Genomic DNA, 24,288 nt, shown 5'->3' on the forward strand with positions numbered 1-24,288 from the left:
ATCGGGTTTTTGTTGTAAGGATTAAAACAAAGGAAAAGTCGTTTCTGTGATTGTAGGAAAATGTGAATTTTCTGACTCAGGTGTGCCCTCCCTCTTGACCAGTCTTCCCTTGGTGTTCTCCTGAAGCAGAGCCCTCCCTTCTCCCTTGTTTATTTAATATTTATTATAGTTATGGATTTCTGGATTCCTAATTTTTCAGGGGTCTGTTTTCAATACTGTTCTTGTTTTTGTCCCTACATTGTCCCAGCTTTAGGATTGCCAGACTCAAATATTATGATTATGGCGTACTAGGTGACCTTCAGTTCATACTGTCTGGAGGAGTGCTGAATGCAGTTATTTGCAGGTGTGTAATGTTTGACTGTTTGCTGTGTGCTTCTGTTGCCATAATACTCAGGACACAGAATTTTAGGAGGGGGACTGAGAGATTAGGTTTCCCCTAGGTTTTCAGATTCTCATTTGTGATCTTCATGACAACCGTATGATACTGCAAGGTGGCATTTGGACACGACTTACCAACGCATTTCCTCTTTGCTCAAGCTTAACAGAAGACTGACTATGTTAGCCTATGGGACTAAGGCTAGTAGAAACCACCTCTTCCTCCTAACATGTATGGTTTTATATACTGTGATTTGCTTTCAAAATACATTTTGCTTCTCAAGTGAATATATGTTCTAGTATTTGGTTTTTTGCTAAGTGGTAGAGAGCCCTATCTAATATTAGTGTTTCATATAACATTACATAGAAAAACCATTTCCCAGTGCTCTTGCCCTGCTTTCCCGACAAGTCATCTAAGTGGGCATCCTTAGTTTGGAGTGTCTTGTTATTCCATATCCTTGTTGATTCAGTGCCTTACAAGCTAAGATGGGCTGGAGGACCCGCCTAGCAATGACTCCCTGTTTTCTCTAGAATCAAAGTTTCTTAAGATGGCACTTTAGGCCCATTTGTAGACAGACAGAGCTATCTTTGGAGACTCATTACCCAGGCACTTCCCCATCCCATACCTTTTGCTTCAATATTATGTGACTACTGAACCCACTGTGATGTTTCATGCCTTTGTTGCTTTGCACGTGCTGTGTGTTAAGCTGGAATATGTTCTCACTCCCATCTGCTGAATGGACTGTTAAATTAACCTTTGGAGCCTTCCTGATTCCCTTTTCCTGGAGTTCATTATGCTTTCCATTATATCTTGTACCATCTTTATCATTGCATGTGAGAAATTACATTAAAATGCTTTATTTATAGAAGTCTTTCATTGGGAAGACTGAATTTTCTAAGGGGAGAAACCCAAAACTTGGCACAAAGTAGAGCCCAAATGTTTTTTGAACAAACTTGAGTCAGACAACAGAGCTTTTGGGCGAGTAGATAGAAACATGTTGAAGGGTGCCGTCTTAACTCAGGCTGCCATAACAAAATACCATAGACTGGGTGGCTTAAACAACAGGAATTTATTTTTCCACAGTTCTGAGGCTGGAAGTCTGAGACAGGGCACCAGCATGGTTGGGTTCTGGTGAGGGCTGTCTTCCTGCCTTATAAGAAGAGGAAGAGATACCTGAGCTGCCTTCTCAGTGTGTCCTCACATGGTGGAAAGAGCCCAGGTATCTCTTCCTCCTCTTGTAAGTGTACCCATCGAATAGGATCAGGGCCCTACCCTTATGACCTTATGGTTTGCAAGTGGTCCCCGCCCCACAGATGTAGTTCTGAAATTGTTAGTGAATTCAGTGGGGGAAGTCTAATTGCTTTGGGGAAAATGAATGTCTGTGCTTCATGTTAGGGACAAAGTATACGGATACCTGCAATTTACACTGAAATACATCAGAAAATGAGATGCATTGATGGGTAGAGAGAGGGACAACAGATGAATGGATTTGTGATAAAGCAAATGGAGCAAAATGTTGATTGTAAAGTCCAGGTGGTGAGTGTATGGATTCACAGGACAATTCTTTCAACTTTTCTTAGTGTTTGAAACTTTTTGGGATAAAATGTTGGGGAAGATACCTGTATTTTTTTAAGAACACATTTATTGGCTAGGCATTCCCATTATAGCTATTAAATCATTAATGTGAGCTTCCTAAACTTAACCGATTTTTTTTTTTCCTTCCTGCTTCTTCTCCTCCTGTCTTTATCTAGTCAGTTCCTTCAGATCTTAGTTCATACGATGTCCCTCCAGGAAATTTCCCCTGACCTTCCAGCCTGATATAGATATGTCTTTCCATGTTCCCAGGGCACCACTTGCATACTTCTGCCATAGAATTTATTATCTTGTACTGTAATCATTTACTTACTAATCTGTCTGAACCACTAGTCTTCGAGTTTTTTGAGGGCAAAGACTATGTTCTGGAATGTTTTTGGTACAAGAAAAAGCAAACACAACAGTGGACTCTCTGTGGCTTAAACAGTTAGAAGTTTCTTATCTCTAATACCCTGTGTCATCGCCCACTGGGTCTTCCTGTCCACTGCACAGACAAAACCAATTCACTGAGACCATGGTATTGCAGTAAAGAGAGTTCAGTGGACTCGAGGCTGGCTGTATGGGAGAACTGGAATTGTCAGTCAAATCAGTCTCCCTAAAGACTCAGAGTTTAGAGTTTTTCAAGGATGTTTTGGTAAGCAGGGGGTTAGGGAAGGGGTGCTGCTGGTTGGTTGGGGATGCAATTATAGGGGTGTGGAAAATGGTGCTTGTGCACTGAGTCCACTTCTGGATGGTGGCGAGGAACCACAGGACTGGTTGAGTCATAAGTCCAGGTGGGGTCAGTCTGAAAAACATCTCAAAAGACCAATCTTAGGTTCTACAATACTGATGTTATCTATAGGAGCAACTGGGGTAGTCCAAATCTTGTGACCTCTGACCACATGACTCCTGAGCAGTAAGGGATTATAGAAAGGAGGCCTATATTTTAGCAGAACTCAGGCCCCTCCCATAATCCTAATCTCATGGCCTTTTACTAGTTTTATAAAGGCAGTTTCAGTCCCTGAACAAGGAAAGGATCAATTTTAGGGAGGGACTATTATTATCCTTGTTAAACTAGAAATTCCTCTCAGGGTTGGTGTGGCCTGTGCCCAGGAATAAGAGAAGACGCCAACCTGTGAGACCAGAGGCAAGATGGAGTCAGCATTTTGAGCTTCTCTCACTGTCAGAATCTTTGCAAAGGCAGTTTCACCCAAAGTCTGGAGGTTGCTGTTTCCAGGATTGGTTCAGCGAGGGGCAAGTGGTCAGCACCTCTACCTTCCCTGTTCTTTCCCTTAATCATGCCAAGCTGACTGAAGCAGTGATATAGGCTGGAAATATCCACCACGGTTATTTCAGCTTTTGAACTTTAAGCACAGATATTTTGGGAAGTATCTGGGTGTGTTGAATAGTTTTCAATTCATTTATTATTTCTTCTAGAAAAATTGACTTTGTTTTTGAAAATAGCAGTTCAGAATTAGATAACTACACGTGTTTGAAAGGATCGCCCCCAGCCTGGAAAAATATCCTTTTCAGACAGCCATAATAATTCATAGAACCAGGATTGCTTCAGAGAAATTGTGTGACAGGTTGATGGTCTGGAGGTTCCAACCTCATTCACAAACCTCAGCTCTGTAGGAAACAGTGTGGACCAGAAATGAGGCCAGAAGTAGTTTCACTTTCCTAAACTCAAGCCTTTTGGGGAGGTCTGCCTCTTATCCCATTTATTCTATTTTAGCCACATTTCAGATGTGCTTACTTATCTAGTTAATTGCTTAGCTCACTTATTTTTTTAAAAAAGCACGTAATTCGCAAAGGGGGAGTGGAAAGAACGCCTGGTGTAGGCAGGCGGTCAAGAGTAGGGGGGAGAAGAGCAAATGTGATCTGGACCCCTGGCAGCCAAGGCCTTTCACTAACTGATGAGTGCCCTGAGGTCGTCAAGAGAAAGCTTGATTATGTTCAGTCTGTGCTGTTTCAGAAGACAGAGAAATCTAATACATGAAAAGTAACTTGCAACGCTACATAAATATGGCCTCAAACAGGTTTTAAATATAGGAAGGTATAGATACAATTCTCGTATACACAGTTAATAGTGAGTATCTCTGGGTGGTAGGATCATAGGTGCTTTTTATGTGTATTCTGTAAATTTGCTATGAGCATTGTTACTTTTCATTTAAAATACTTAAAAAGTATTTTAAGCATTCAGAATGGTTCTTTTTCAACTCCATCTGGTTTTTCAATGATGTCATTTTTTTCACATTTTGCTTTTGTCTTTGTTAAAATTGATCAACTAATACCTTTTATAATACTTGCCTGAAGAGTCCTGCTTGTTACTGCTGTTGACTCTCATGAATTGCGTTTTGCTTGTGTTTTGTGAGTTGGAATTGTAGGCTTTAGCTGTGAGACTCCCAAACACTCTTCATTGCCTCTTGTTCCCCCAGAGAGGTTTCGTTTAGCATTGCCTGGGGCTCCAGCACTATGAGCAGCCTGGGACCACTGTTCCTGTTACTTTATTGGCTTTGGAGGAGTGTTGTGGGTATAGGTTTTCAGGGGGGAATTCCCTACAGCCAGAGCCCAGGCAGACAAGCATCCTTGTCATTTTCCTCTGTTGGCGCACAGATGGTGTGCTCCTTCAAGGGTCTTGACTTCTCAGTTCTCAATTGAAAAGGTGTCTCAATTCTAACTCCTACCTTGTGTGTGTGTCTGGTCTCTCAGCCATGTGAATATGTGTGTGTGCATGTGCACACACACACGTATGTTAAATCCTAAATTACCAAGAACAGCAACCATCCAGAACTGCAGGAAGTGCCGTTCTTACTGCTCTGATTCTCTCCTATTTGGGGATCCTTACTTTCTTTTGAGCTCAGCTGTGCATTTAAGAGCAATTCTAAGCCTTGGCTGCTCATGAGGATCACCTGGGAATCTTTTAGACTTTCCCGTGCCCAGGTTTCATCTCAGACCAATTCTTTTAGAATCTAGGGTGGGATGCAGGCGTAAGGATGTTTCTGAAGCTCCCTACGTGATTCTGTTGTGTAGCTAAGAATGGGAACCACTGATTTAAAATGATGTTGTTTTATTTCACCCAATGATGTGTGTGTGTGTGTGTTGTGTGTGTTTATTTTTCTAGTGGGGATATTTTCAGGCTATCTTGTCAGCAGTAATGGAAATAGGAGTCCACCATGTTGTAGTTAGAATGAACACCCTCTTAAAGCGGCCTTGTTGTCTGGGGTGACACCCAGAGTTCTTGGTCTCATGGCCAAGGAAGTCAGGGATGCAGACACACCAAGGATGAGATTTAGAGCAGAAATTGAATAGAAGAGAGAGAACGGTTCTCTGCTAGAGAGGGGTCCCAGAAAAAGGGTTGCCATCCTGCAGTGAAATGCAGGGGTTTTTACAGATGTGCTAGTGGGGAGGCAGTATCTGATCTACATAGGGTGTGGAAAACCGGTTAGGACCAAGTGTGCCATCTGCTTAAGGCATGAATCTCTGGCAGCACCAACCACAGTCTTTTATTATGCAGGCAAGTCCTCAGCCTGAGCTACTCCATGTTGCTTCTTTCCTATTGAGCATGTGCTAAAAATGGGGGAGGTGGAACCCCCATGGTGGACATGCCTGGCCCCAGGTAGCCCTTCTATTGGTGCAGCTGCTGGCATGCAGCTGTGCAAGCTTCCAGCTTTCTTATCTATGTTCGTAGCCTAATCTTCCAGGCTACTCTTTTTTAGAAAAGAAGTGATTTCTTGGGCTGCTTTTTGTTAGAAGGGAAGTTCTGGCCAGGTGCAGTGGCTCACACCTGTAGTCCCAGCATTTTGGGAGGCTGAGCAGGGGGTGGATCACTTGGGGTCAGGAGTTTGAGACCAGCCTGGCCAACATGGTGAAACCCCATCTCTACTAAAAATACAAAAATTAACCAGGCAGGGTGGTGCGTGCCTGTAATCCCAGCTACTCAGGAGGCTGAGGCAGGAGAATCACTTGAATCCGGGAGGCAGAGGTTGCAGTGAGCCAGGATCGTTCCATTGCACTCCAGCCTGGGTGACAGAATAAGACTCTGTCTCAAAAAAAAAAAAAAGGAGGAAGTTCTGCCGAGGACTCTTTGCCCTCACTATCTGCCTAAATGGTCTCTTTCTACCTCCTGTATCACTCTTACAATTAGATGGGATGGAAAACAACATTGGTTCATTCCTATTGTGTGCTGGGTCTGTGCCTTGGTCTTTTCCATGTATGTCCCATTTAGTCCTCAGAACATTCCTGCAAGGTAGGTGGTGGTTGGTTTTATGCACATAAGAAAACTGGCTTGGAGAAATTGAACTAGTTCTAGGGTCACACAGCTCACAAATGGTGGAACCAAACTCAGGCCTGCCAGATTCCCAAGCCCTGCCCTTTGTTCTTGTGTTTTGGTGTAGTGAAATAGATTTTTCCATACAAATTGGTTAAAATAAAGATTGGCACTTGGGTTACAGTAGATTCCAGGTCCCTGTTAAATATACTTACTTGGGATGCTTTGTCGTCCCACAATACTGGAGTTGCTCTACTCAATTTTATCTTCCTTCTGATGAGGGCAAACTGATTTTGAGATTTCTCCTTTTAACTCTCAAGTGTCATGAAGGGGTATTTGTTCTTGAACTCACTTCTTTAATCAACCAGAGGGTTGTGTGAGGCTGTGTAAGAGTGTGAGAGCATGTGTGTGTGTGAGAATGTGTATGAGAGCATGAGAGTGCATGGGAGCGTGCATGAGAGCGTGTGTGTTGTGTGAACATGTATGTGTTAGAGCATGAGAGCATGTGTGGTATGAGCACGTGAACATGTATGTGTTATAGCATGTGAACACGTATGTGCATGTTAGAGCATGTGAGTGGTATGAGCATGTGAACGTGTTAGAGCATGTGAGAGTGTGGTGTGACCACGAACATGTATGTATGGGTGGTATGAGCATGTGAACATGTATGTGTGTTAGAGCGTATGTGAGTGTGTAGTGTGTGTGTGTTGTGTGAGCGTGAGTGCACCTGTGAGAGGATGCGTGAGTGTGATAGTGTATGGAGAGTGTGTGTGAGAGCGTGTGAGCTTGTGAGCATACATATGAGAGCACAAGTTTGTTGTGAGAGCATTGTGAATGTTATGAGCGTGAAAGTGTGTGTATATGTGTGTGATAGTACGTGTGTGATAGTGTGAGAGCTTGTGTGTGAATGTGAGCATGTATGACAGCATGTGTGCGAGCGTGTGATAGTGTGAGAGTGTGTGTGAGAGCAAGTGTGTGAATGTGAATGTGAGAACATGAGAGCATGTGTGGATGTGAGAACGTGTGAGCGTGAGAATGAGTGACAGTGTGTGAAAACGTGTGTGAGCGTGTATGTGCATGTGTTAATGTGCGTGAGTGTGAGCGAGTGTGAGCGTGTGTGAATGTGAGTGAATGTGTGAATGAGAGCATGAGTGAATGAGTGTGCGAGCGTGAGTGAGCATGTGTGAATGTGAATGTGAGAGCGTGAGCGTGTGTGAATGTGAGCGTATGTGTGCGCATGAGCGTGTGTGATTGTGGGCATGTGCGAGTGTTAGTGACCGTGTGAGTGTGAATGTGAGGGTGTGAGTGTGTGTGAGTGTGAATGTGAGAGGGTGTGTGAGCGTGTTGTGAGTGTGTGCGTGTTGGGTAGAGGGTACGAGGGCAAAGCGAGGAATGAAGCTAAAGAGCTGGGGATTGAGGTCCCGAGCTGTTCTCCGCGGCAGCTGAGAACCGAGCAGAGAGGTAGGAAACTAGAGCTAAGAGCGGTTTGGTCTCTGCCTCAGTGAGGCCCTGCTGAGGGTCTGATGGTTTTTGGTGAGTAGGTGTCCTCTCCACCCTGCTCAGTCAGGCGGGTGTGGGGTGTGTGCTCCCGTTTCTCCCCTCTAGCCTTGGCTTTGCCCCAGCTCTGCTGGGGTAAGTGACTTCCAGAGTTGTTGGAGGGCTCGCATCTCTGCCCTGAGCCTGGAAGGATTACTTTCCTGTTGGAATGTCTGGGTTAGTTAGGCTTTAATGGAGGATGTGAATGACATTTGGTTTTAGCTAGGTTGAAAGCAGATCGCCTCTAAGTCTTTGTCTTTGTCATCAGCAGCTCTTCACTGGGTCATCTGTCTGTGTGTCACAGCCTCAGAAGACCAGCGAGATGGCTGCCAACAAGAGTAAGGGCCAGAGCTCCTTGGCCCTCCACAAGGTGATCATGGTTGGCAGCGGAGGCGTTGGCAAGTCAGCCCTGACGCTTCAGTTCATGTATGACGAGGTAAGCCCTGCTAGGCACAGACCACCTTCCGATGGCATTGGCCGTAGCAGTGTCCCTGCTCCCGCTGTTTCTGTGCCACTCCTCCCGTGCACAGGGGTTCACGGAGCAAGTCTGTGTTGAGGTGGCTTCTGAATAGCTTCCTAGGAAGGTCTAATCAGAATAAGATCTGGATTGCTGATTCTAGGTAAATAATTTCAACTCCGGCAGGGATGTGAGAGATCTCTGCTTGCATCGTTTCCATTGTTACACTGAGAGCTTTCTTTCTGACAAAAGCCCAGGGGAGGAGAGAGGAGCCTTTGTACAGGTTTTCCAAACAACACAAGCATTTAGCCTTGCGATTGTCAGCATGGGAGAGAGTGAAAGGGGAGCTGAGGTGTCATACAACTTAATCCTTTCCCAAGTGATAGACATCAGATCCAGCTCTCCCGTGTGGCAAGGTAAAGCTTGCACTATCCTTGCCCAAAATGTACGTCACCTACTTAATGTGGATAACATCACTGGCGTTGAGTTCAGTGTGACAACACAGCCTTGATCCCCGGAGCCACAAAAGTCCTTGCTTGAGTGGTTTGCTTAGGATATTCGGCCTACTGTGGGCTCTACATCTGCAGATTCAAGCAATGTAGAATGAAACATTGCGGAATGAAAATATTTGGGAAAAAAAATGAAAAATAATGCAATGATAAAAACAATACAAATTAAAACATGCAGTGTAACAACTATTTGCTTAGCCTTTACATTGTATTATGTATTATAAGTAATCTTGAGATGATTTAAAGTGTATGGGAGGATGTTATATGTAAATGCTGTGCCATTTTAAGTAAGGGACTTGAGCATCTGCAGATTTCGATATCTGGTGGGGGTCCTGGAGCCATTTCTCTAAGGATACCGAGGGACGACTGTAGTACAGGCAAGGAGAGTGTTCGGAGCAGAGCTTAAACCTCAGGGCCTCTCACTTGCATTGCGGCCACATGGCTTTATGAGATTTGCGAAAGAAAGCTATCGCAACTACGTCAGTTAAAATCACTATCTGTTTTCACTAGACTTTCCCATTGTCCTGCTTCCTCTTATGCTGGGTGCAGCTGGAGTGGCCATGGGCATTTTCGGCCTCTAGCTGAGGGAAGTTGTGTTGGGCTGGGTTAGGTGGGAATAGTGGTATGTGTTGGTGTGGTTTGGAGTCACACAGCATGTTGCGATTATCCGTGGTTGTAGGAGTACTCCAACCGCCGACTGTGCTGACGCGAGAGCATCGTGATGTGAGGTGCAGGGCCAGAGGTGGATGCCGATGTGAACCTGTGCTGTGGCACCTCACACAACTGTGTGAGAGCTAGAAGCTAGAAACTGGGCCAGAAAAGTCTTTCAGATCTTACAACTCGTACAGTGAAGCTCAATAGAGGTTTCCTAAATTTGGCAATAATCCCAAAACTTTCATTACTAGAAATGCCATGTAGTCACATGCACATTTATGTTTATTGCAGCACTGTTTACAATAGCAAAGACATGGAACCAACCCAAATGCCCATCAAAGATAGACTGGATAAAGAAAATATGGCACATACACACCATGGAATACTATGCGGCCATGAAAAAGAATGAGTTCGTGTCTTTTGCAGGGACATGGCTGAAGCTGGAAACCATCACTCTCAGCAAACACAGGAACAGAAAACCAAATACCACATGTTCTCACTTATAAGTGGGAGTTGAACAGTGAGAACACATGGACACAGGGAGGGGAACATCACACACCAGGGCCTTTTGGGGGGCGGAGGGCAAGGGGAGGGAGAGCATTAGGACAAATACCTAATGCATGCAGGGCTTAAAACCTAGATGATGGGTCGATAGGTGCAGCAAACCACCATGGCACATGTATGCCTACGTAACCTGCATGTTCTGCACATGTATCCCAGAACTTAAAGTAAAAAAAAAAAAAAAGTCATATAGTTGTGAAGTTGAAAGAACCTCTTCTAAACTGTCAGTACAAAAGACATTTTCATTAGCCATGCTAAAGGAAAGACTAAGTTATTTTTTATTTTCTATAGGAATATTTCAAAATCATTGGCATATGACAAGAAAAAGAGTATACAGCAAACAAAAAAGTAGAAGGTATTCTAGAGGTATGTCAGGCAGTTTGATTAATTAATAAAAATATTGTTATTTTGCTGGATTTTGTGATGTCAGTGCTATTTGTATTAGTTTTTTATTACTGTATAATAATCACAAAGTTAGCAGGTTAAAACAACATACATTTATCATTCCATAGTTTCCATGGGTCCAGAATTGGAGCCTCAGCTGGGTCCTCTGCTCAGAATTCCACAAGGCTCCAGTCAAGGTGTCAGCTGGGGCTCTGACCTCTTCTGAGGCTTGGGGGTCCTCTTCCAGGCTCCCTAATTGTTGGTAGAATTTAGTTCCTTGTGGGTGTAGGACACAGGTGCTCAGATTCTACAAGTCGCCTGCAGGCCCCTGCCACATGCCCTTTCCACAGGCAGCTCATACCATGGTGGCTTGCTTCTCCAAGGCCAGCAGGACAGTCTCCAGTCTCCAGCCAGCCAAGACGGTCTTATAAAATGAAATGGAATCATGAGGGTATTCCCTTCGCCTCATTGAGAGTCACTGGGGGGTGAGATCGCTGGAGTACTCATCTTTAAAACTTTATAATGGATTACGATTTCTCATTCTATGTCAACATTTACTTTAATGTCCAGTATTATGTGTGTAATTTTGTATCTTAAGGAAGGGCCCCCATAATGAATAAGCTTCAAACCCAAACCTGGATATCCTCCTGGGTCATGCTCCCCATGTCTTATAATAAGACACTTTTGTGTTTGATAGCTGCTTTTCTTTATCTTATTCTGATAAATCTAATGTAATCTGCTGAATTTCCCCAAAACATTTTTGCATAAGAGAAGCAGGTTGGGAGATCTGCATCTGCTTTGGAGGTCTTTTGTTTGTTTTTGCTCAAAAACTTCTAATTTGCTTACTAAAGCTTTTTTTCCCCACTAAAACAGAGGTTGGGGAAGAGGGGGTGAGTAGGGGAATTAGGATTAGGGAGATAGGATTAGAGAAGTAGTTGTTAACAGAGGCGAGAAGGGGGATTTTGCTTCCCCAGGGAATATTCATAAGTACCCGGAGACATTTTTGGCCGTCACAGCTTGGGGGAAGATGCTGCCAGCATCTAGTGCGTGGAGGCCAAGGTTGCGCTCAACATCCTACATCACACAGGACAGCCCCCAACAAAGAATTAACCAGCACAGAATATCCACAATGCCACTATTGAGAAACCTGCATTAGAGGCAGAGCCATGGCAGATCCGAGGAGAGAAGATTCCCCTGCAGTGTTAGTGATTGAGAGGCCCTGGGTTGCCAGTTCCAAGAGCAAAGTTCAGATACAGAGCTGGGGTCGGGCGCGGTGGCTCATGCCTGTAATCCCAGCACTTTGGGAGGCCGAGGCGGGCAGATCACCTGAGGTCAGGAGTTTGAGAACAGCCTGACCAACATGGAGAAAACCCATCTCTACTAAAAATACAAAATTAGCTGGGTGTGGTGGCGCATGCCTGTAATCCCAGCTACTTGGGAGGCTGAGGCAGGAGAATCGCTTGAACCTGGGAGATGGAGGTTGCAGTGAGCCGAGATCGCACCATTGCACTCCAGCCTGGGGAACAAGAGCAAAACTCCATCTCAAAAAAAAAAAAAAAAAAAAAGATACAGAGCTAGCACTGCTGAGGAGACTAGGAGAGCCTGGTCTGGAGGTTTCTGGGGGTGTGTGTGTTGGCGGGGGAGGGGGGGTTAGAGGAGGGGGCAGATGCATGCAGAAGATTCGAGAGTTTTTTCTCTTCTTTCTGCTCTCTTCACAGAGACCAGGGAAAGCTGTGCCTGGCCTTAGTCTGTTTTTCTCATGGGCTAACATATTTGAGAACTGGAAAGTGGCAGTTACTGAAGAAATTGTAAAATAAAATTGGGGCAAGGAAGGAAAAAAATGAAGTGATGTATGTTTGGGGGAGGAGTTCTAATTGATTTTCTAAAACGGTGCTAATAGAAACTTCCTTGTGATGAAAATGTTCTGTATCTATACTGTCCAATACATGTGGCTATTGTGCATTTGAAATGTGGCTGGTGGCTACTATATTGGACAGAATGGTTCTAGAATCATAATTTTTGTAGCTCCAAGAGACCTTAGCAGTAATTGTCAAACCTACCTGATTATAGAATTTCCTGGAGACTTAAAAAAAAAACCAAGAGAAAAACCTCCTGAATAATATTGGCGGAGTTGGAGAACTGGGACTTTTTCAATGGTACTCTCCTGGAGGTTCTGCCGCATGGCCAGGCGTGGCAACTCCTGCCTGAGAGATCATCTAGTCAAGCCTGATTTCACCGTAAAGGAAATCGAGCTCTATGTTCCGGGAGGCCAGCTGTCTAAATCAAGCTTGTCCAACCTGTGGCTCAGGATGACTTTGAGTGCGGCCCAACACAAATTTGTAAACTTTCTTAAAACATTCGGAGATTCTTTTTGCAATTTTTTTTTTTTAGCTTATCAGCTATTGTTAGTGTTAGCGTACTTTATGTGTGGCCCAAGGCAATTCTTCTTCCAGTTTGGCCCTGGGAAACCGAAAGATTGGATGCCCCTGGTCTAAAGTCTCCTGCACCATTCAGACTCTTTGTTCATAGTGCATGCTTAACCCTTATTTAAAATTTTTTAGCTTATATGATGGAATTTTCATGAAGATTAGATTATGGAAGGAGCCGTAGTCCCAGAGTCTTTATTCTTGTCTAAGTTCTGACTTTGATCGTAAGCTCTTTATGCTCGGCCTAACACACTCGTTTTTGCCTTTTTTGGGAGAGTGAGTTTGGGGATAGAGAGGCTTTGGCAGCAACCGTTTCAGACTTTCAGTCTCTGGCAAAGTCAGCTTAGAGGAATGTCAGCTTAGAAAGAAGGGGTCTGCGTGAAGTTTGTCTTAGACTCTTGTGTCTTGGGCTTCTGAAATGAGCCATACAGAGCTCTGCAAGCCAGTAGGGGATACCTACGGATCATGCTAATGGATACAAAGACTTTGTGATTTTCCGTTTCCAGCAGAGCAATGTAAACATCAGGGTTGTAGTGGAATGTTGGGGTAATCAGCATACTTTTCATTGAGTACAGAGGTATGTAGGTACAGCAGGACATTCTGACTTCTGTGTCAAAGGAGCCAGTGGAACTCTGGCTGGCTTTATCCTTGGAAGCTCAGAAATATACAGTTGAGATAATTTATGGTAGAATTCAGAGATTTTCAGGGGGCAGTTGTGTTTTGGATTTTTTTGGCATGCATTTTTCTTTTTGGAAAGGAGTTAAAAGAAGTACACTTGAAAGCACAGGCAAGTTTTCACATCTCTATTTCCAGATAATTTATTAGTACACATTGAAGAGAACCTAATACTAAACATGTCTCAATATTTTTATTTTTGGGTAGCTGTTAACTGACAATACAAGGCTCTTTTTAACAGTCTGCCTCAAATAACCTTTAATTCACTTGGACATTTTCAATTCCATTTTTAAGTTAAAAAATTTTTAAATCACAGCCTTATTAAGATGTAATGCACATATGAAATTCGCTCTTTTTAAAGTGTACAATTTTATTTTTTTGAGATGTAGTTTTTCTCTTGTTGCCTGGGCTGGAGTGCAATGGCACAATCTTGGTTCACTGCAACCTCCGCTTCCCAGGTTCAAGTGATTCTCCTGCCTCAGCCTCCTGAGTAGCTGGAATTACAGGCGTGCGCCACCATACCTGGCTAATCTTTTGTATTTTTAATAGAGATGAGGTTTCACCATGTTAGCCAGGCTGGTCTCGAACTCCTGACCTCAGGTGATCTGCCCACCCTGGCCTAAAGTGTACAATTTAATAGTTTTTTTTGTATATTCATACAGATGTGCAACCATCACCATTATCTAATTTTAGATCACTTTCATCACTCCAAAAAAACCCAACCTACATATTAGTAGTCATTCCCCATTACTGCTTCCCCGTCCCACTCCTGGCCTCTGGCAACTGCTTTCTGTTTCTATGGATTTGCCTATTCTGGACATTTCATATAGATGGAATCATACAATATGTGGCCTTTATGTCTAACTTCTTTCACTCAGCATCATGTTTTGAAAGTTCTTCCATGTTGCAGCGTGCGTTGGTACTTCATTCCTTTCTCAAAAACCCACACCACTGAAAGCCTCTTGGTACACTGTGTTAGTTCGTTCTCTTGCTGCTGTGAAGAAGTACCCAAGACTGGGTAGTTTATAAAGAAAAGAGGTTTATAGCCTCTTTTCTTCCACAGGGCTGGGGAGGCCTCAGGAAACTTACAATCATGGCAGAAGGAGGAGCAAACATGTCCTTCTTCACAAGGCGCCAGGAAGAAGCGCAGAGCGAAGTGGGGAAAAGCCCCGTATGAAACCATCAGGTCCTGTGAGAACGAACTCACTATCACAAGAACAGCATAGGGGTACCGCCCCCTTGATCTCATTGTCTCCCATAAGGTCACTCCCCCAACACATTGGGATTATAATTCAGATTACAACCTACACGATGAGATTTGGGTGGGGATACAGAACCAGACCATATCATACATCTTGCCAAATTACTTTTCAGATGAGTTTTATACTTCTGTTATGAACAAGAACTCCAGTTTCTTGATATACCTAATGTTCAATGACGAGTTAATGGGTGCAGCACACCAACATGGCACATGTATACATATGTAACAAACCTGCACATTGTGTGCATGTACCCTAAAACTTGAAGTATAATAATAAAAAAAAAGAACTCCAGTTTCTCACCCTTGCAGGTGTTTGCATTATAATTTTATACTGACAATAATATTGCCAAGTGTTCTGCTCTGTGCCTGGTTTCCTCATCTGTAAACTGGGATATCTGCCCCTATTGTTTAAAAACAAAAAATGGCAAAATGAAGCTATAAAGAACAGAAATGTTATGTAAAATGTTACTTCTATAGTGTCCTGTTCATAGTGTGACGTGCCCATATGTGGAATTTTGTTTTTTGGCAGATTTTATTCCCCTTAAGACCCTTGTTAATTACAGATAATGTTTATTTCCTCAGTTTGTAGAAGACTATGAACCTACCAAAGCTGACAGTTATAGAAAGAAAGTGGTTCTTGATGGGGAAGAAGTTCAAATAGATATTCTGGACACCGCTGGGCAAGAGGACTACGCAGCCATTCGAGATAACTACTTTCGGAGTGGGGAAGGGTTTCTTCTTGTGTTCTCAATCACAGAACATGAATCCTTTACAGCAACTGCCGAATTCAGGTATGTCTGAAATGAAATAGCAGAAGCCCCCAGGAAGCTTTTTGCCTTTTCTCATATGTCTTAGGCTTATAAGGAATTCGGGACTGAGCATACTAGGAGAGGGCTGAGCTTGTTCTCAAGAATAATTCTGTCTAAAGAATCTTCTGGGGCTTTCTGAATCTTGGCACATTATAGACCATGATGATTATAATCTCTTTGGGCTTTCCTGATCTGTGATTTCTGAATAAAATAATTTTAAGAGTCTTATTGTCCCTGAAAACAATGAAGCTATTCCATATACTCAAGAACATATAATTTTGTTCCTATAAATACTCAGAGATTTTCATTGATAAATTAACCATCTATCCTTTAAATAATTTTACTAAAAATAGTAGCAGGTTTAGTCTGTTTTGAAGGTTATGAAACAATGACTGGAGAGTGAAAGATGTGAGTCAAAATGACCATTTGCTGCTACTTAAGGACTTTTAGCACAGTGGAGGGGCGAGAACGCAGCTTTAGAGTCGGGAGACCTGGTTTGAATCCCTGCCTTGCCGCTCACTGACCATGGGCAAGTTTACTTAGTGTCGGGATTTTGTTTCTTTCTCTGGAAATGCACTTGTGAGTTGAGAAATGAAATGAAAGGATGCATTAGACTGTGAATTTCATGTGGGCAAGAACCTGGCTACCCTCCATTGTCCCCTGTCACAGTGTAGACACATGGTGCTTCCATAGTGAGTAGAATATCCATTGCTACTTATTTTAAAATATGGCAGCTATTCTCCACGAAGGTGTTAGAGAAGAAAGAAAAAGAAAATATAGCAGTGAAAAATACCTTAAGTTCATTTTGTTATAAAGAAATAGCCTTTTGGGCATAATTCTTATGCTCTATAAATGTCTCTTTACCCCATGCCCTTCCCATTTCTCCTACATAATTGTGTTTTAAAAAATCTGTTCTTCTTATAAACATATCTATTTAGATGACTTTTTAAGAAGCAGATCTAGAGTTTAGTAGGGAACTGAAGAGAAAAAACCTAAAAATCCAATCAGTTTTTTTCATTCTTTAGCAAGTTCTGGTCTGACAGTAAGGTGGTCAACCAGAGGTGAAAAGGAGAAAGCTAACTATCCTTCCAGGACTTGGATGGAAGCATCACTGAGCCAGGGAGGCCTCGGGTGAGCGCAGGTCACCCAGCAGGGCGAGTGAAAGATAATAGGGAGGTGCCTCAGTGATGCTTCATAGCTCCAGGCTTCAGAGTCGAAGAAGACCTACTTTTCTGGAAGCAGAGTGCGTGTGGTGCAGTGACCAGTTAAATGACTATGACTCATTATGAGAAGTTGTATTAATTTTTAGACATTTTAGACCTTCCTAAGGGCTGCTGTGTTTGAATGTAGCCCATGTATTTATAATTGTTTGCATCTGCGTAGTCCTGATTTTAATGCCTCATAGAAGGTAAAACAGGACAGATGCACACACTCTCTTCTTTTCTTCCCTGTCCCGAGCCTTTTGATTTCCTGTTGTTCTGTGACTTACTTAGAAGGGAAGTGGGCAGGAGAGTCCTCTGCAGAGGATATGGAGAAATACAGGTATTTCAAGTGCCCCTTGTCCTCTCCTCAGTCACCACACATGCACAGATAGCACTCGGGCGTTCTCACAGAGTTGGAGCAGGGCTTCCCTCATCGTGGAAAAGGGTTTTGGTTGTTAGGTGGAAACAGAGATCCTTAGAAGAAAAAGGACAGATGAATACCTAAAACCAGAAAGAAGGGGAAGTTCTTCTTACTTGACCTCTGCTTAGGTTTCTCACGTTGTTAGTAACAGAAGAATGCAGGTTGATTATCTGAGCCCTGTGGCTAAACTCAATCACTTTACTTCATGCCTGTTAGCAGTTTTAAAACAGCATTTCTGTATTATCTTCCAAATAGAAAGGCCCCAATATAAAATAACTTGTGAATATGCTGTCTTCCTTGAAACTTTTCCTGGAAAATATTTTATGAACTAAGATAAATAGGCTTGTCATAAGAGACCAGAACTTGGTACTCCCATTTTTGGATCAATACGTTTATCAATGAGGTAATTTTATGTGCCCCTGCAAGACTAATGAGCCAGAAAGCTATCAGTTTTTATTGTTCATAGTTTATATTGATCACATGATCACGTGACTTTAAATGTGTCATGTTCTTTGACCCCAGTTCAAATGTAGGGTATAACAAGGCTACACAAAGTCAGTTTCAAGCATCTTTTCATCTTTTTTAGTTTGTCTTAAAATATTTGATATCTGGCACTTAAATTGACTACATGGAAATTTTAGTTTTTTTTTGTTTTTTTTTTTTTTGTAGATACAAGGTCTCCCTATGTTGCCCAGGCTGGTCTTGAACTCCTGGGCTCAAGTGATCCTCCCTCCTCAGGCTCCCAAAGTGCTGGCATTACAGATGTGAGCCATCATGCCTGGCCTAGAAAATATTTTTATTATTGTGAAATGTTACCCTATACCATATAAAAATCAATGCAGATCTCTACTACATTTTTGAAGGGGACTCTTTTTAGAATGTATTGGAATATAAAAGTAGAAATACTCTCATTGGACCAAAATAATGGAAATGGGGTATTTAATTTTTTTAAATATTTGGTTTTGATTAGTACTTTCAGATAGCTGATAATTTTCAGTAGATGTAAAATTTAATGTGCTATGAGTAATGGTATTTTTATAGAAGACACTTTGGAAGTACTTTTCCGTAGGGCTTGTAGTATTTCCTTTCATTTTTTTCACTTTGTAGTAGAAAAATGATACGTATTGGAATGTGATTACTGCCTAACGTATCTGTCTCAGTTCTGTGGCTTGTAACATTACTGTGTCTGCATAGAAACTGGGGGTGGGATGACATACTTGTCGTGTGCACATGCAGATCTAATCAAAGCCAAAGTTTCAAAACAAAACAATATTCACCTTTCCTACTCGAGATTCCCTTGGATATTTCTGATCTGTTCAGTTCTATTCTATAATCTATTTCATTGAGGGGGGGAAACTGCTGGTTGTGACCCACTAGATTGGTTTTGTGATCCACTAATAGGCTGCTGCCTTCCGTATAGAAAACACTGGATTTCATAGCTTTTATGTCACAAAGAAATATTTTCAGGGGAATTAAGCATTTTGTGGAGATAGTTCCCTTAACTTGTTTTTATTGCAGAGATTGACCATTTTTCTTCTTTTTTTTGTGCGTAAGTTGGGGGCCCTGTTGTGATGCAAAATCCTGGGCTCCTATCCAGACACCTACTTCTGTAAGACTGAGCCCAGAAATCTGCATTTGTGATGAGCATCCCAGGGGATTCTGATGCGGGCAAACTGAGAAGCAGACTTGGAAAATACTTGTCTCGCTCATGACTGCCTCTAGGGAGTGCTTTCTCAGAACATGCCCTAAATCTAGTGATTTTTTTTCCTTCTGCCTTAGGAAAGCCTTTTATTTTAGATGGGTTCACAAAACTGGGGTTCGTTCTTTAGTTTTTTTAGCTGCTGTATTTTTGGTGTAACACCTTAGGGAACAGATTCTCCGTGTGAAGGCTGAAGAAGATAAAATTCCATTGCTCGTCGTGGGAAACAAGTCTGACTTAGAGGAGCGGAGGCAGGTGCCTGTGGAGGAGGCCAGGAGTAAAGCCGAAGAGTGGGGCGTGCAGTACGTGGAGACGTCGGCGAAGACGCGGGCCAACGTGGACAAGGTAGGCGTGCACTCTGTGTGTTTCTCAGAAACAGACCTGAGAAACAGCAGAATGGAGCCATCTTATCTGCTGGGTTTTAGGGAACCATTCATGAAAACTACGTGAAGATTCTGATTCCTATGAATGTCTAAGCCATTATCATGATTATAATGAGAAACATTGAGAGGATGTCACCCTGTATTTCAGACAACTCACAGAACCTTTCACTTTGTCATGAGGCTTCATTAGAGTATGCTTAATGTGTTCTTTTGGGTTTTTCTTTTTTGAGACAAAGTCTCACTGTGACACCAGGCTGGAGTGGTGTGATCTCAGTTCACTGCAACCTCTGCCTCCTGGGCTCAAGCAGTCCTCCTACCTCAGCCTCCCAAGTAGCTGAGACTACAGGTGTGCACCACCACACTGGCTGTTTTTTGTGGAGATGGGTTGCCCAGGGTGGTCTCAAATTCCTGGGCTCAAGTGATCTGCCTCCCTCAGCCTCTCAAAGTGCTGGGATTACAGGTGTGAGCCACCACACCCAGCCGACTATGCTTCCTGTTGGTGTGGTCCTGGGAAGAATGGTGGGATGAGGCCATTGGTTTGTGAAGGCTGGGCTGGAGGGATGGACGTCATTAACTTCTGTGTGTGCTGTCACCTTCCACAGCCTTGCTCTTCAGGAGCAGGGTGGGTGGGCCTGGCTGCTTCTAGGAGGTTCCGCTGGAGGTGCCCTTGAAAGATACGTGGAGCTTCTTGATTTTGCTCATTGAGTTATTGGTCAGATTTGTTCTTTTCACCTTACTGTTCACTGACAGAGCCATGGTGTTCCGTCTTTGTAGTGTGGTCTCTAAATAGTATTTGCTCTCAGAAATCAGCTCTCTGGGATCTCTTTTTTTTTTTTTTTATCTCTTATCCTATCCCAGCATACTTTCTCATTCAAATCTCTGAAGCTAATAAAAGGGTGACCTTGAGTTGACAATGATGAATGCTGACAATTTGAAAATCCACCTATCAGGGATTGCTATTGTTAGGCCTTTTTCTTTTTAAAATTAAGGTTCAAGGTGGTTGCCACACAGCTAAAATCTTAACGCTGTACCTTAAAGATGAGGCTTTCCTTCTGCCTTGACCTCGTTCGCTAGCTCTCACTGCATATCCATGTGCTTGTAGAATCTAAGCACATAGCACTTTGGCTGCCACACAGTGGGCACATCTGCCTTTTGTTCTGCGGCATCAGCATCTGAATCTGTTTCTCTTTCTTGTGCAGAAACATTCCCCTTTGCTTCATTACCTGACAAGGGAGAGATTTTTATCCAAGCTTTATTTTCACTTGAAATGATGCTAGAAGAACATTGGTATTTAGAATGTTGGTATTAGAAGGGGTTTGCTTTAGGCGCACTTTGGCAAGATACATCTATTTGTATGTATCATACATAAAAACATGTATCTTAGGAGACATACACATGTAGGATAGATATACATATAGAATACATATATTCTACAACCTAAGTCCGTTTAGTTGTAATCTGCAATGGGAAGCACGTGTTCCGTCATCAGCTTTTCTTTATATTGTCATCTCTCAACTCTTACACTCTTATATTATTGTGCTACTTAAAATATTTTTATTAAATTATTTTCCAGCTCTGGAAACCACACAGGAAATCCAGAAATATGGCTCATTTTAAAAAAATCAGGGAGACTCTGTCAGCTTGGAACTGTGGATGTGTATTTCCTGGATGGGTTGCCGTGTGGGGGGTCTGTGTTTTCATCTCCCCTCATCTGCTGGACCAGCTTGACCTGCCAAACAGGAATCAGCAGAGACTTATGACTGGCAGCATTGTATTCACTTGTAAAGAATTTATATGAAAGGTGTGATAAGATCAGCCCATGAACAACTTTGTCATCATTTTAAGTTGGACGCACTCCATTCCCCTCCTCTTGTCTTTTGCTGTTAGGACAAAAAGACAAACCTGTAGCGTTTGAAGCTGTTCACTGTTGCTGTCTCGGGCAGTGCTTTCCTGGGAGGCTGGCAAGAAGGGGTGTTTGGGTTGGCCTGATCTAGCTGGGGGCTGGGGTTGGGGGTGCCTTTCTGTGCCTGGAGCTAGTGGTAAATGCATGTGGAGCCCCACACTCCAGAGGCTTGATCTTGCTTTCCACCAAGACGAAGGTGTGACCATGAAGGAGCTTGTGGTTTTGTGTGAATGTCTGAAGGGCTGTGGTCAGTCCCACACTTGCAGTCTCCGTCACTCTCTATGAGAAATCTCAAATGTCTCTTCGTAGGGATTCATATTTTGTCTGCTTGGGTATAATCAGTCCTCTGGCATGATTGCTGGTAGCAGAGGGCAAAACCCAAACTACAATGACAAAAGGATAATCCATATCTAAATAACACACTGACCTTCAAAGGACAAGTCTCATCAGTTCTTGATAAAGTTCCTCTCAGCTGACATCACGAGGGTCGGAGGAGTGGTTGTTCCTGAGATTGAGGGTGGGGGAGTGTGCGTGGGGAGGGATAGAGTGGCCAGAAGGACATCTCTCATCCTCCGTCTTCTCAGTCCCCTAGTGCAGGAGCTTTAGTTGTTGATGCTTTACGCCCTCCTCCTCCCATCCTACTGCCTCCCGAGGGCGGCTGTTGTGGAGTTAGCTGGGAAAGCTGTCGTGCATAATGATGTTCCAACCTCTGTGGGGTCCTTGTAAGGATTAAATCAGATGCAGGGGTGTCAAGAGCACCTGGGAGCAGGGACTCATTATGGCATTCTTCCCTTCCCTGGTGGTTGGAAATGCTAGAAAGTCTGCTTGCTGTTATTACTCTCAATATTTGTAAATTTTATAAATGTATAGATATGTTATATGCAAAAATACGTCTTACCGTTCATCACACTTATTGTAAGATTTTATCATTTTGAAAGCAGCTGTTAGGCCAGGTGCAGTGGCTGATGCCTGTAATCCCAGCACTTGGAAGGCTGAGGTGGGCCGATTGCTTGAGCTCAGGAGTTCAAGACCGGCCTGGGCAACATGGGGAGACCCTGTCTGAATTAAAAAAAAAAAAAAAAAAAGCTGCCGTTGCATGGCAGTGACAGTACGATGATTCTGTCCTTGGCTTGAGCAGTTGTGTGATATGAGCAGTTGTATGAGAGATGTTTGCTTTGTATAATTAGAATTTCTTAAGGTTAATTTTTCTTATTTGCCCCAGAGCTATTGTTTCTGTTGACATATGGTTTATAAAAATCAGTTTGACTTTATGCTTTAAAATATAACTACATATCCTGCTTAGTCAAATTATTTCATTGAATCCTTAAATGCTGTGTTCACAGTGTCAGGTTAACAAAAGAAAAAAATCATTAAATGGCTCTTTCTTCACTATTCTTTTTACTCGTTCCTCCTCACCCCCAGGTGTTCTTTGACCTAATGAGAGAAATCAGAACAAAGAAGATGTCAGAAAACAAAGACAAGAATGGCAAGAAAAGCAGCAAGAACAAGAAAAGTTTTAAAGAAAGATGTTGCTTACTATGAGTGTCAAGGTGACGGATGAAGCCAGCTGCTCCTAAGGACACAGGGCCGCGTTGGTAAAGAGAAGGCTATGGTTGACTTCTTGCTTGTGCTTCCCGCTCTCCCCAACTTCATTCACTCAAACTTCTTTAAATGGGGAAAAATATTTGTGACTCAGTGGCTGCAGAAGAAATAACCCCATGCAAGTGGAAGGGCTGCTTTGTCAGGAGGTTGTGGAGTTTCTTTCTTCTCCCCTTCTTCCCTCCCAAAAGCTTAGCTATGTATAAAATGCCACAGATAGGAAACAGCTGTTAATTACAAAGAGAAAGAATTGTCATAGCATCTTATTTTGTTCCTAGTTTTACAACATTACCATCCTTTGTTTTGAACTACAAATGTTGTAGTGGGTTTTGGAGGAGGGAGTGGAGTAAGATGCCCTCCCACTTTTATCAGTTTAATAATAGTACTGAGAAAAATCCCTTCAGCTCTAAAAACACTGAAAAATCCACCGATTTTTTGGGTAAGTTTCTTGGCAATACCCTGTGGATCTGAAACAGCTAAAAAAATGAATTTGAATTGCGCCAAATAGGTCAATACCAAGCTTCTGAATCCTCCTCGCATATGAAAAGTGAAAGTTGTGAGTTGTTTTCCTCTTATTTAAATATTGGCCTATTATAATCTGTGTTGGTTATTTTTCTCCTTTAAGCATCCTGATTTTTATGTAGGAACTTTTCTTTGGCAGACCAAGTGAAGACTCAGGAATGGTGTGCATTATAAATGACACATGTTTCCACTCATGTACATATTTTTAAGTTCTTTGGCTGAGTCCTCTCCTAAATGCCCGTCCTCTGGTTAGGGCCCTTCCTATCCACTAGTGGTGAATGCATGTGTCTCTCTGATCAGCATCACTGCACACGGAGGTCTAGTGAGCCTCTTGCTAAGTGTCACACACACTCTTCCCAAAGACGTGATGAATTAAAGTTGTATTCTGAAATCATGAAGCCAGAGCCTGTGCCAGACCTTCTGCTACCTCTCATAGAATTGCTCTGTAATTCTAAATTTAAAATTAGAAGTGGAGAGAGATAAGCCATTGCCCCTTTGCCTCTGAGAATTGGCTGCTGTTTCTAATATAATTATTTTCTAAGATAGCCAGATAGAAAAAGATTTTCATTGATGAGATATTTTTAAACTTTCTTGCATCAGTATTCTAAACTGAGCAAACTGAAAGATTTTCATCAGGAAAGGAGCACTGTGGTAAAATCCCAGTATTCACATTTTTTCCTATTTTTCAGAAGTGACATTTCATATATAGGTGCCAAAAGTGAATCGGGGTGCGGAGAGCGGGAACTTTTTGAATTTATGATTATCACAGAGATTGTAGAAATTATGATCTGACTGGAAAACAATCCTGTATCCCCTCCCAAAGAATCATGGGCTTTTTTTTGAATAAAAAAGCAGACAAATAGACTTTCTCGGGATTTCAGCCTTTTTATTTTATCCTTTTGTCATACATGTGAAATGCAAGTACTGAAGGAATGGCCAGTTATTCATTATTCTTGTCAGGCGTTCTTCAATATCTGACAAACTATTTCAATTAATACTTGACTTGAGGGAAATAAAATGGTAAGTATCAACAGTCATTTAAACTTCATCTTTCCTCTATCTCTTCTTA

General features: G+C 42.6%; 1 protein-coding gene across 3 annotated transcripts in view; it reads left to right on the top strand.

The window, feature by feature from the left end:
• Positions 1 to 24,083, top strand: part of RALB (RAS like proto-oncogene B) — a 40,780-nt gene extending 16,697 nt beyond the window's left edge. Inside the window, exons 2-5 of one of the 3 annotated variants that reach the window (XM_003277171.3) lie at positions 8,026 to 8,190; positions 15,264 to 15,472; positions 18,980 to 19,157; positions 22,521 to 24,083. In XM_003277171.3, coding sequence (XP_003277219.1) covers positions 8,077 to 8,190; positions 15,264 to 15,472; positions 18,980 to 19,157; positions 22,521 to 22,640 — 621 coding nt within the window. In that variant the 5' untranslated portion in view covers positions 8,026 to 8,076 and the 3' untranslated portion in view covers positions 22,641 to 24,083. Of the gene's footprint in view, positions 1 to 8,022; positions 8,191 to 15,263; positions 15,473 to 18,979; positions 19,158 to 22,520 lie in introns of all 3 variants that reach the window. The other 2 variants (XM_012497843.1, XM_030801126.1) reach the window with 2 other exon arrangements.
• Positions 24,084 to 24,288: the final 205 nt, after the last annotated feature.

The sequence above is a fragment of the Nomascus leucogenys genome, chromosome 20 (genome assembly GCF_006542625.1).
Source record: "Nomascus leucogenys isolate Asia chromosome 20, Asia_NLE_v1, whole genome shotgun sequence".
NCBI lineage: Eukaryota > Metazoa > Chordata > Mammalia > Primates > Hylobatidae > Nomascus > Nomascus leucogenys.